This window comes from Fundulus heteroclitus, chromosome 7, assembly GCF_011125445.2.
Source record: "Fundulus heteroclitus isolate FHET01 chromosome 7, MU-UCD_Fhet_4.1, whole genome shotgun sequence".
NCBI lineage: Eukaryota > Metazoa > Chordata > Actinopteri > Cyprinodontiformes > Fundulidae > Fundulus > Fundulus heteroclitus.
In genome coordinates, this window is record NC_046367.1 from 23,862,805 (window position 1) to 23,875,213 (window position 12,409).

Sequence of the window (12,409 nt, forward strand, 5' to 3'; positions counted from 1 at the left end):
AAACATCTCGGGCGCTGAGAAAACAAACCAAAGAAAAGTGTTGTGGAGCTGTGTTGGAGATGAGACCTTCTCAGGGACCTCCATCTCTTTTTTTTCCCCCCATTCATTCGATTTTGAATGTAAAACCATATCTCATGGCAGCCTTAAATATTTCATTTGCATTGTGACACGAGGCATTCGCACAATGGTTAGAGCAAAGAAAACGACCCACTTCTCCCTCCACACTCTCCTGTTTCCAGTCAGACACATGTGGATGTGATTTGAAGCGCGGAGCTGCTTGTTAGCTCGTGCCCACAGACACAGCATTGTGGTAAATAGCCCCACCTCAGACGGCATAAGAACCCATTGGATGAGACGGACCCATCTGGGTCACTTCCCTCCCCGCGTGTTCAGCTGCTATAGATTTCCTTTAGCGCCCGGCAGAGGCAGACACCCACTGCTCTGACCTGCCGGACAGCCATTAGTGGCCTTTAAGAGTGGTGGCGAGTTGTCAGATAAAAAAACATGAAGGCGACGTGAGCTGTGAAACCTCAGGGGCAGACGGCAAGCTGCTTCCGCTGCTGCTTTACATCAGACATTTGTAGACACGGTTGAAGGGGTTTGTTTCCTCTCTATACTAATTGTGGGTTTTTAAAAAAAACAAATCTGAGCCTTATTTAGACAAGAGGGCAGATGTTTATCCCTATTCGCCTCATGGTCTTTTAGAGCTAATAATATCAAACCGCAGTTGCCCGTAACACATTTTTTTCCTCTGTTTCTTTGACGCAGGTTGCTTTGAGTGCTGCATCAAATGTTTAGGCGGAGTGCCGTATGCGTCGCTGGTTGCTACGATCCTCTGCTTCTCTGGCGTGGCCCTGTTCTGTGGATGTGGCCATGTGGCTCTCACCGGCACGGTGAACATCCTGGAAGCCCACTTCTCCAAGGTCACAACCGATCACGCCATGCTCACTGACGTGTAAGTCACCCCATATTTGAACCTGATGCTGCCATAGAGTACAACACGGTGCTTTTTAAAAAAAAAAAGTTTTCTCCTCTCTGTTAGCTAAAGCTGATGTATTCTATTAGGATTTTATGTGACGGACCGAATCAAAGGGAGAAAAAAAATTGTAAATTAAAAGACAAACGATGCGTGGTTTTCAAGTTTTTCTTAGTTCTTTCTTTTTTTTAAAAAGAAAAAGGGTATCTAAACTTTTCATTTGTCTGAGAGTTTTGTGTGCCTTTCCAAATGCACGCAAACAATACCCAACATTTCAAATGTTTCACAGAGAACTGCAGAGATCCAAACCTCAGCTTTTGAGAATTTGTCGGCTTTTAGTCACTCTCAACATAAACATTACTTTTATGGAATGGCGGTAAGTAGTAGAGAGCTGTTGTTTGAAAGAAAGTCACAAGACATCCCGTTTAAAGGCCCCTGAGTCAGATAAATGGCCTTCATACAAAACTAAGAACTGGAGAAAACTAGCACTGCACACCAAATGCCAGGTTTTAATCTGTTGTAAACAAATTACTGTTCACAGGCGCTCCATATATTTTGCAAAATTTTGCAAAGAATAAATGATAAAATGTCAATCTTTAGGTGTGCTAAGCTCGTATCTGCATGGCACAACCCTTGCAGCTGCATTTGTAGCCTAAGTTGGCGGACACCTTTTTAATTAGAGGAGCTAAAAACAAATGCGTGGCAAATTTATCACATTTTCTTCCAAATAATGTATCATTTCAGTTATGCTCCATTTTCTGTTCATGTGTCACACAAAATTCCAATGAAATACTGTATATCTAATTACTCAGATGGTTAAAGAAATCTGAAAACATATTTGTGTGGTTGTAAAATGAAAAGTAAAAAAAAAAAAAAAAAAAGTTCTATGTATGAATATTTTGGAAATGAATGCCAGTTGCTTGGGAGAATTGTTGCTCACCATTTTCTAAAAATGCAAACAAAGACACAGCTCTGAAATCTTTATCTCATTTTAGCATCCTTTTTTCCAGCATACTCACCGGAATATAGGCTTCTACATACGCATCACGATAAAAAGAAGTGTAAATGTCAACCCAGATCACTGTTGTAAAGGCTGGCAGGCTTGATGTGGGATATTTTTAGCCGACGTCGTCTCCCACGTTCACCTGATCCCAGAGAACATCCTAATATGGATCTCTTTTAAAAGCACCCCCATTTGTCTACTCAATAAAAAAAGGATGACATGCGGCAGGGCTGCACATGTGTTTTATGTTCAGTGCACTGTTTAATTTAAGACGTCCACAGTCTGTCTTTTTGCCTGGAGGATTTCCAGAGACGTGCATCACCTGCTATCCCCACATTTGGACTTGCTAAAACGCGTCACGTTTTGTTTAATCCCAACCATCTGTTGATGACTTCTCAAAACCCAGGGTTCTCATATTTTTAAGATTGAATGGAAAATAAAAACTCTGCGTGCAGCGAACCCCCCCACACAGCAAACAGTGATATGCCGGGCGCTTGTATCTTGCGGTCCGCAGCCGCGTCACCTGCACGCCAAAGCCTAAACCTGCGACCTTGCTCCTCCACAGAATACAGCTGATGCAGTACGTCATCTATGGCATCGCCTCGTTTTTCTTCCTGTATGGAATCATCCTGCTCGCCGAGGGATTCTACACGACCAGCGCCGTCAAGGAGCTGCACAGCGAGTTCAAGACCACCATCTGTGGACGCTGCATCAGTGGAATGGTATGTTAGCTCAACCACACTGCTTTTATTTAAACAGGACGTTTTGGAAAAACAGCTCTTATGGGATGTGATAAATTTTAAAGATCATTCTAGATTTTTTTACTATCCAAAATGACCCACTTTAGAATACTTTTTTTTAGCTCCTTCCTTCTCTTGTCTCTGTCTCCTTAGTTTGTGTTCCTCACGTACATCCTGGGCATCGCCTGGCTCGGTGTGTTCGGCTTCTCGGCTGTTCCCGTCTTCCTCTTCTACAACATGTGGTCTACCTGCAACACCATGAAGTCCCCTATGGCCAACACTACAGCCATAGACTCCTTTTGTGTGGATGTTCGTCAGTATGGTAAGAGAGCTTTCTTTTAGTTGCGCCCAAAGACCCCTGCGGTTTGGAACCAAAAACCACAACAACAGTTTAAATGAAAGGTTTAAAGGTCAGCCAAAAATCCTCCTATAGATTAATACTTTAGTCAAGCAGTCAACTTTCTTTTTGCCTGAATTTTTTACTCAAAACAGTAAAAACTGGTAGTTTATGCATTGTAAAAATAAATCTTTAGGTCTTCCTGGAAGATAAAATTACACCATACCCAAAATATACTGCTAAAAAATATTGTAGGAGTACTTTGAAAACACATCAGAGCTCATTTGGAAAATAACTCATTCTGGAGATCCATATTGCTAGGGAACGGGTAATGTGTTGGGAACAAAAGGATGCCACATCATTTGATGAAAAACTGATGTGGCAACCCAAAACGGTACCCAGTTGTTCGTATCACCCAAAGATGATTTTATGCATGCCTGAAAACGTCAGGGCCGTGCTCCTTATTATGAGGTGACGGACCGTGTCCCGGGCTATCACCTCCCAGTTTCTTACCAGGGCATCCTGGAAAGTCGGAGGGGCAACCTGGTGTCGTTGGATGAACATAATCATGATGTACCAGAGGTATTATTTTGGATTTAGGTCTTGAGTGCATGGAGGCCAGTCAATGCTATCAGTTGCTTCATTCTCTGGGAACTGTTTGCATAATCTTTCAAGGGTCTAACATTGGATCTAAGGACTTCATCCCGACACCTAATGGCAAACCTCTTATTCTGTACAGACCCCCCTGGGTGTTGGGGCCCCCTGTACTAGAGGATGCCCAGCCCTCAGACCACTCTGATGAAGTCTGTTTCTAATGGTTTGGTCAGGCAGGTTTACTCAAGTGGCTCGCTGGAGGTCAGTCTGTAGGGCTCTGGAAGAACTCACTCTATTCGTCCTTCCACTAACGAGCAGAAACCAGCCCCCCTAACAGTTTAAGGACCTCCGATGGCCCTGTCCAGCTCTCTTAGAGTAATTGCCTGTCTCCTGGAATCTCACCCGTGGTCTTGAGACTGGTCAGGGAGGCACAGCACACCTTCTGGCCATGGCCCATATTGATATGCCATCCTGGTGGAGATGGACCGCCTGTGCAACCTCTGCAGGGTCCAGGTATCACCTCATGCTGCCAGCAGTGACACTGACCCAGGTCAAATGCAAAACTATCCATCCATCCATTTTCCAAACCGCTTTATCCCTCATGGGGTCGCGGGGGGTGCTGGTGCCTATCTCCAGCGTTCACTGGGCGAGAGGCGGGGTACACCCTGGACAGGTCCAAATGCAAAACTACTAAAATGTAAAATCAAAACAGGACGAGAAGGGAACAAATGTCTGCTGCCTCCACCTGCTGAACCAGTCCTGTATTTGGGGTTGTGTCATTGTTGCCCCTTTAGTTCCCCTTTTTATTAGATTAATTAACACCAGAACAGATGGCATCCAGCTGGTATTACGCTCTGATAAAGAAGTATTCCTGTACTTTCTTTAGCAGTGTACAGTAGAGGTTGCATACTATCTTTAAAAATAAAAAGAAATAATTATAAAGTAACCCACCACATTATTGCTTTACTATGTATTCATTTTTCAGAAGAATAGTTTGAAACAAAAACTTCCCATCAGAATCATGTGTTATACTGTAGTCCTCTTGTACATTTCAAAAATACTCTCATCCCATTTAACCTTTTGAGATTTTGCCCCTTTCAAATCACAAACTTCAATGCATTTTTGTTAGGATTTAATATAATAGACCAACATGCATAATTGTGAAATTTTTTGTTTGCTTTCCTTTTCTTTCTTTTTCTTGTTACAAGTATCATTGTATCCATCTATCCTTCTCTGTGGCCCCTGTGACTCTCAGATTTTGTCTCGGGGGGGGGGGGGGAGGTGTAACTCCTCACATCTGTCTATAAGCCACATGTTTTACCAGTTTTGATAAGAAAGCCATGTTGAGAACTTGAAGAGTAATTCTGCGAATCTTATCGGCTGCAGGAATTATTCCATGGAACGCCACACCAGGAAAAGTTTGCGGAAACACTCTTGGTATCGTGTGCGATAGCAATGAGGTACAACACTTTTACCCACAGCGATAAAATGTCAAAATAGATGCATTGTGTGCTGAATGGCACAAAAAAGGTTTCAACTGTGAAAAATGACTTTTTCAGTTCTATCTATCGTACCACCTGTACATCGTGGCGTGCGCTGGTGCTGGAGCCACTGTGATCGCTTTGGTAAGCTTCCCTCTTAGCTTTGCAATCCTTTAGCTCATCTTTGCATGATTTGTGTCAGCAGATTATGTGTTGGATGCTCCTCTTTTTCCATCACTGTATGGTTTGTGTAACCACACCAGGGACGGTTTGCCATTGGCTTCCTCACAGCTTCAAACCCATTTGCTGTTTACAGTTTGCTTAGATGCACCTGGCTCTGTTTGTTCTTCAGGGTGGGGGCGGAAAAATAACTTTAATTTTCATTTAATCAAGAACAGGCATTTAATGTTCTTTAGCATTTAACTTTTTGAGAAACTGATTGATGACTTTATTGATGAGCGATAACAGATGGGCACACCTTTAGTAAATTACGATTTCATTGAAAAGTTAATTCATTTCAGTAATTCAAATTTAAAAACGGAAACTCATTCGACACAGAGTTATATATTTCAAGTGTTTATTTTCTGATAGTTTTGAGGATTATGGCCGATAGCTAGTGAAAACCCTCATTCACCCTCTTTAAAAAATAGTATATTACATATGACCAATAAAAAGAGATTTTTATAAAGCAGGTCAGCTGGTAATAAGGTCTTGGTCAGAACTAATTTTTGCATGAAATATTGCATCTGTGCAGCGTGTGATGAAGGTGATCATCGTCCTCTTGACGTTACTTAATAGATTAGATAGAGTTTGCAGGTCTGCTAAGCATAGTGACAGCATGGTCATTAAAGCAGGAAGTGGTACTTCTCCATTAAGCTTGTTAGCATGAGGAAGCATGAAGTGTTGTACATTTTCCTGGTACACTTTGGACATGATAAAAACCCAGTGGAGCAACATCAACAGAGGACACGGGTCCCCAAACATCACTGACTGTGGAAACGAGACTGGCCCTCAAATAGCTTTGATTCTGTTCCTCTCCACTATTCCTCCAGAGTCGGCGACCTTCATTTTTCAAATGAAATGCAGACTTAACCATCATCTGAAAGAGGATTGTTTTTCCTCTTCTTTTTTTCCACCTGTTAGTCGATGTAAGGTACTTCTAACGTCGTCTCTGATTCCAGAGCATGTTTAGACGAGGAACGTAGAACTTGTAGCCATTGTCCTGGATTCATCTGTGTGTAGTGGCTGCTCAGTCACTGACTCCAGCTACGGCTCACACTGCAAAAAGGGAACTAAATGTAAGTAAAATATTCTTGAAATGGGTATATTTTTCTTTGATTTGAGCAGCTAAATAAGATTATTTGCCAATGGGATGAGTATTTTTACCCCTAAAATAAGATAATTAGATATCCTGCACTTGAAATACGATGATGGAGATGAATTTTTCTTATTTTAAGTCCAAATATCTCATTCCATTGGCAAATAGTCTTATTTAGCTGCTCAAATCAAGGACAAATATACAAATTTCAGGAAGATTTTACATACTTCAAGGTCCCTTTTTGCAGTGCATGCCTTACGAATGTCCCCCAAACTCTGGAATGGGTGTTTCTGTACCATCCTCCCAATGCGTTTCTTTTCCAACAACCCGGATACAGCAGTGACAGTCTACTGGGCCACGGACATGATTCTATAGGTCATCACGTACTGATAGCATTACGTTTCTGCATTCAAAGTGCTTGTTTGTTGGTCATATGTAATATTTAGCCTTTGAGAAAGTGAGATTTGGGTTTCGTTTAGCTGTAAGCCACAATCACCTAAACGAACGTACGTAAACTCCTCAGATATACTTACTCCGTGTGTATTAGATCGATATAATACATTAGTTTCACTTTTTGAAGCGAACTCCTGACATGAATGAACTTTATCGTGATGTTTCTAATTTACTACGATGCACCTGTAAGTGACGAGGAGGTCATCGGCATGTGCTCTTACTGCCTTTTCTGTTCTCTTTCACCAGCTGATCTACATGATGGCTACCACTTATAACTTTGCTGTTTTGAAGTTTAAGAGTCGGGAAGACTGCTGCACTAAGTTTTAAGCTGGTTTAAGAGTTTTGGCACCACACGTGACTGTGCCGATTAGAGACAGACACCACTGACAACCAAGAAACTAAAAAAAAAACAAAAACAAGACAAAAAAAATACAAAACCCGAGAATAGAAAAGTTGACATCTCCCCATTAGTGATCACACAAAGTGTAAATAGCTGAGTGTGTGCTGCTTTTAGCATTTGGTATCCAGGGAGTTTTTTTTCTTGTCCTGATTTAAAAAAAAAGTTGTTCTCAGATTGGGGTACGCCTTACTTTCCGTGACATTTCTACAGATCTGTCGCTATAAAAATTTTAAGAAAAACGTAAAGGTAGAAATTTAAGATTAGACGCATTTGAATAAAAAGAAAAAGCATGTGCAGCTGCTTGTGGTCTGTACAAAGGCGTCGTCTGCTTAAGCAAATTTGATCTGGAAAACAAACCATTTTCAGCATATGGAGCAACCCACTTTGCAAGAACCATTGAAATTCCATCAGAGTAAATTACAAATTTGTGCACGAATCCATGAATCACATGCCAAACATAATGGTTAGAGTACTTATGCAGGCTTTCAATACTGTTTTTGAGAGGAGCTTAAAAGGAAATTCACTGCACCGGTGTAGCTCATAGGAACACGTGGCCTTGAAGTTTGCAGATCTAATCACAAAAAACTAAGAGTAAATCTTCCCAGGGTTGAGATTTTAGGTTGCCCGATTAGCAATTTTGGTGTGTTTACTGGAGAAACAAATTTAAAAAGACGTGCATCATTGGCGAAGTAGCTTTACCCTTTTTTGTTCATTTTTTCTATTTCTTTCTTTTTTTTTTTATTTGATTGATTTGACTTTTTTGTGCCAATCAATCACAGAATACCTTCAGTATTATATTCTTCATCGCAAAATGGATGGTTAACTAAAAAAAACAACAACAACAAAAATCAACTTTCATCCACTGTATTATGCTAATGAGTATTATGTTGATCTGTTGTGCATTGTAGATCTCAAAGTAACAACTCCTCCCTCAAAGTAGCGTAGGCCAGTACAAGTGGTATACTTCTGCATGGGGCCCTAAGCCTCGCTTTATAAGATGTAAGAATAATTTCTGTCTCTAGAGTAGCGTAAATGTATTCTGTTTCCTTACGACAGCTGATCCTCGGCTTTGAAGGATACGCCTTTCCCCCCCCCCTCCTTCCTCAAAGTGCCATTAAAGAGACGTTTGTTGATTTTTAACACAGCGCCTGCATGCTTACAATTCTCAGATTCGTTGATCTGTTTATAGTTACTTATACTTTCTATTTCATATATTTAATTTTCTTTTAAGTTTTACAAGACTGTAGCTTTTACTTTCTACATAAATAAACAATCTTTGTTTACAAAAGTATCCCTATTTGGTCTTTATTTTTCTCCTTCTAAATGCTCACAATGGTATGCGGTGGCTTGGAGATACCTCTTGAACTTCTTCGTATTTTGTCACGTTACACTGACGAACTTCAACATGAGTTGTTGGGATTGTATTGGATAAACCAACACGACATAGTGTATATTGGTGAACTGAAAGAATAAAAAAGGAAAGAAACCTGAAAAGTGAGGCTCTCTGATGTCAAATTATAGCTCCTCCCAGTTGAACTGTATATCTATATGAAGTTCCCCCAGATTCATCATGGGCTTCTTGTATGCTCCTCTGATTGATGCTCTCCTTGCCCCTCCTGCCGGCTTAAGCCTTGTCCAACCACGTCCTGGTAGGGTTGAAGTTTTTGCCGTTCTCTGTTTTTGAATCAACCGTGCTTCATTGGATTCGTTCTGAGCCTGTGCTGCGTAAAGCTACTCCACAGCGTTACCTCTGACTCTTCTGGTGTGTTGGATTTAGGTCTGTGACTCTTGCCCAATAAAAGACACCAAGTTTGCTGTTGTAATGTGACCAAATGGGAAAAGTTCAAGAGATATTCATACTTGTACAAGGTGTTGTAAATCACATAACGGGTGCCTTTTATGAAGTTTAGTCAGGTTTACAGGATCCGGGATCTCACGCTTTGCACTAACCTCCAGCTTTTAATGCCAGCTCTGCTTTTAACCTTTTATTCATCACATTTTCCTACCATAAAAGTTCAAATTTCTCTAGCACTCTACATACAGTAGAGAAGTAGAAACGCTCACAGTAATGTTAACTATAACAATCATGCTTTTCTTGTAGGTAGTTTTTATTTTTGGGTCATGTTTTACACTCTGAAAGTTGAACTGTGTGTTTTGTGAACGTAGCTCTGTTTCCTGTAGCTCGCTTTGCATCTCTGACATGCTCACCGGCCATCCACCTCACCCTTCTCTTGCAGATCCACTACCTTATGATTCTCTCAGCAAACTGGGCCTACCTTAAGGATGCCAGTCAAATGCATGCCTACCAAGACATCAAAATGAAGGAGGAGCGGGAGCTGCAGGACATCACCTCGCGCTCCAAGGAATGCCTCAATTCCTACACATAAAGACGCAACACGCTTAGAGAGGAAAAAAACAACAACAACAACAACAACCATGCAGATACGCTCACCAACACTGTGGCCAACCACTACAAGGCCCCCTTTTTTGGACCAACACTCAGCTAGTATCACCTGCCAACTCTGTGCAGTACTAACCCGGCTCCTAACAAACTAATGCATAACAGCTGCTTTCTGCACTAACTCACCAAGAAGTGTTTCAGGACTGCTGTATTAAGTTTTTTTTTTGTTGTTTTTTTTTCAATTTTCAACATTGATATATATTTTTTTCTAGCCCTTTCTTTAACCAGTCTCCGCTGGTGAATGTTAAGTTGTTGCACTATTCTCACGCAGCGAATAACAAGTTTGTTTAACTGTCTTGTTTCACTCTCCTTCTTTTGTCCCTTTAGTGGCAAAGTTTCAGCTTGAGGAGATTTTTTTTCTCTTTTTCAATAAAAAAACAAAACAAAATGCTAATGACTTGTGCACGATAAGGAAGGCCTTATGTCCGATCTCAGTCAGTGTTTTAAAACTCTAGTTGCTCAGAAGTTGCAGAAACTGTAGGCATGTATAGCATGAAACGGAGCCAGTTATATGACATTTGTACATGCAGAGTCCGCTCAACTAATAATGTACAAATTTTACTGCATAACCACCTTAGTTGCCAATCGGCGTGAATTAGTTTTCAGTTCTATTATGACGTCCAGAGCAACAGTCGCCTACTTTAACACACTACCTCAGGTGTGCACTAGAACTTAATAGACAGCGTAGTTGTTTGAAAATGTCATTTTGATCAGAAATGGGATGCATTTGGAGCAACATAAACCATTCACTCAGCGTGATTAGGTCTTTGCAGTATTTCTTAATAAACTGTTAGAATCGTTTCTTATACTTGATACATGAATGGTGCAAAGTATAATCTGAACACATGTAATGTGTACAAACTCTGGTTCATTTGCATTCAGGCGATTTAAAGGCGCAAGGCTAAGGCTTCAGATATCCTAATAAATAGCAGTTCTGTATTGTATATCACTTTGTTTAAGCTCCTATAACATGAATAAAACGGCCCCACTCGCGTTGCATTTGAAAGCGGCCGGTGTCTGTTTTGAGCTGTGTAAATACGCTACGATTTTCATTCTCATTTTAAAAATTGAAACCTCTTTTTCACGATTTTCTAAAATTGCATTCCTTTTAAATGTGCAATTGTTATATTGTTTATATAATTACTCGTGTAATCTTTTTTTTGTTTTGTTTTTGGCTTTTAGTGAAGTTACAGGGATAAGTTGTTTTGTTACATGAAAACCGTTGTTTTTGCAGAGACGTGTTTTGTACAGTTAGGTATACTGACACCAGTGGTAGGCAGTGTTTGCCCCTTTTTAAAATCAATGTTACTTCCTGTTAAATGGCTAATTAGTTCTCAATATTTTTAGGCTCTTGTCTTTTTCAAGTTTTTTGCATGATAGTGCAGAAGTTTTCTACAAATGCCAAGGGCTTCCTGAAGGTTTCCTAAAAAAATAAAAAAATTCTGATTTAAATTTTTTTTTTTCTAAATAGTAAATGTAGCCAAAGTGTTGAAGCCAATGCTGTCCAATGTACAAAACAGTATCCCGTTATATTAAAGTAAATCTTTGTTTCAATGAAAACGAGACAGATGTACATTGGCAAAGCAGAGAAATGTGTGACGTACAATGAGTCGCAAAAGTATTTGACTTGAACTTTTCCACGTCTTGTGACATAAAAAAAACACAAACTTCAGTGTACTTTATTTGCATGCAGTGTGATTAGACCAGCATGTAATTCTAAAGAGGAAGAATTAATTATCTGGGCTTTAATTGGGTCACCTTAAATATGCACTATAAACGCTTCCCTGTCGCCCGCTGAAAAAAAGTCCTCCAACAAGATGCTGCCACTCCCAGGTTTTTTCATTCGTACGGTGTGTTCAAAGAGATGTGCAATATTAGTTTTCTTTCTTTTTTTTTTTTTTTGCAACATACAGCATTTTGTAAGTAGACCAAAGTTCAATTTTTGGACTCATTTGACCAGAGTACAGTGTTCTCCTGTGTCCGCTACGTGGCTTTCTTTCAACAATGACTTACTTCTGGCCACTTTTCCCTAAAAAGGCCAGATTTGTAGAGGGCACAACTAAGTTTTCCTTTCAACTGATTCTCCCAACGGAGCTCTGCAGCTCCTCCAGAGTTAGCAAGGACCTCCTATCTGCTTTTCTGGACAATGCTCTCCAAACCCAGCCTTTCAGTCAAGATGGAGGGCCATGTTTTGATTAAATTACACACATATGGACTCTATTTTCAAAACACTGACTTCTTAAGGCAGTTGGTTGCGCTGGACTTTATTTTGGTCGTCCTATAAAGCAGGATGAATACTAATGCAGGGCAGATTATTAAGAGAAAAAAAAAAAACAGCCTTATGAAAACCATGTATCTTTTTTTTTCTTTGCAAAATACATTGAAGTTTGTTGTTGCAACATCACAAAATGTGAAAATGTTGAAGAGGCGTGGATTCTTTTGCAAGGCACAGTGCATCATGATAATGTACATGACCTTTGATTGTTTGTTTCATACTGAATGAACCAAAAGAGAAAAATGTCTGAATCACCAGGACGACGTCAATCAATCAATCAACCCACCAATCAATGAGCACCATGTCTGACTGGAAACATAGATCAATTGGCCTGATGACTGTTTTTATTTTATTTCTTTTTGGAAAATAAA

At 40.2% G+C, this 12,409-nt stretch overlaps 1 protein-coding gene across 2 annotated transcripts in view; it reads left to right on the top strand.

Moving 5' to 3' along the window:
- gpm6bb (glycoprotein M6Bb) overlaps positions 1-12,079 on the top strand; it is a 48,045-nt gene extending 35,966 nt beyond the window's left edge. Inside the window, exons 2-7 of one of the 2 annotated variants that reach the window (XM_012873249.3) lie at positions 769-955; positions 2,545-2,701; positions 2,873-3,041; positions 5,037-5,110; positions 5,210-5,275; positions 9,540-12,079. In XM_012873249.3, the coding sequence (XP_012728703.1) occupies positions 769-955; positions 2,545-2,701; positions 2,873-3,041; positions 5,037-5,110; positions 5,210-5,275; positions 9,540-9,689 (803 nt within the window). In that variant the 3' untranslated portion in view covers positions 9,690-12,079. Of the gene's footprint in view, positions 1-768; positions 956-2,544; positions 2,702-2,872; positions 3,042-5,036; positions 5,111-5,209; positions 5,276-7,148; positions 8,594-9,539 lie in introns of those variants that run through there. The other variant, XM_012873250.3, reaches the window with a different exon arrangement.
- The last annotated feature ends 330 nt before the right edge of the window (positions 12,080-12,409 follow it).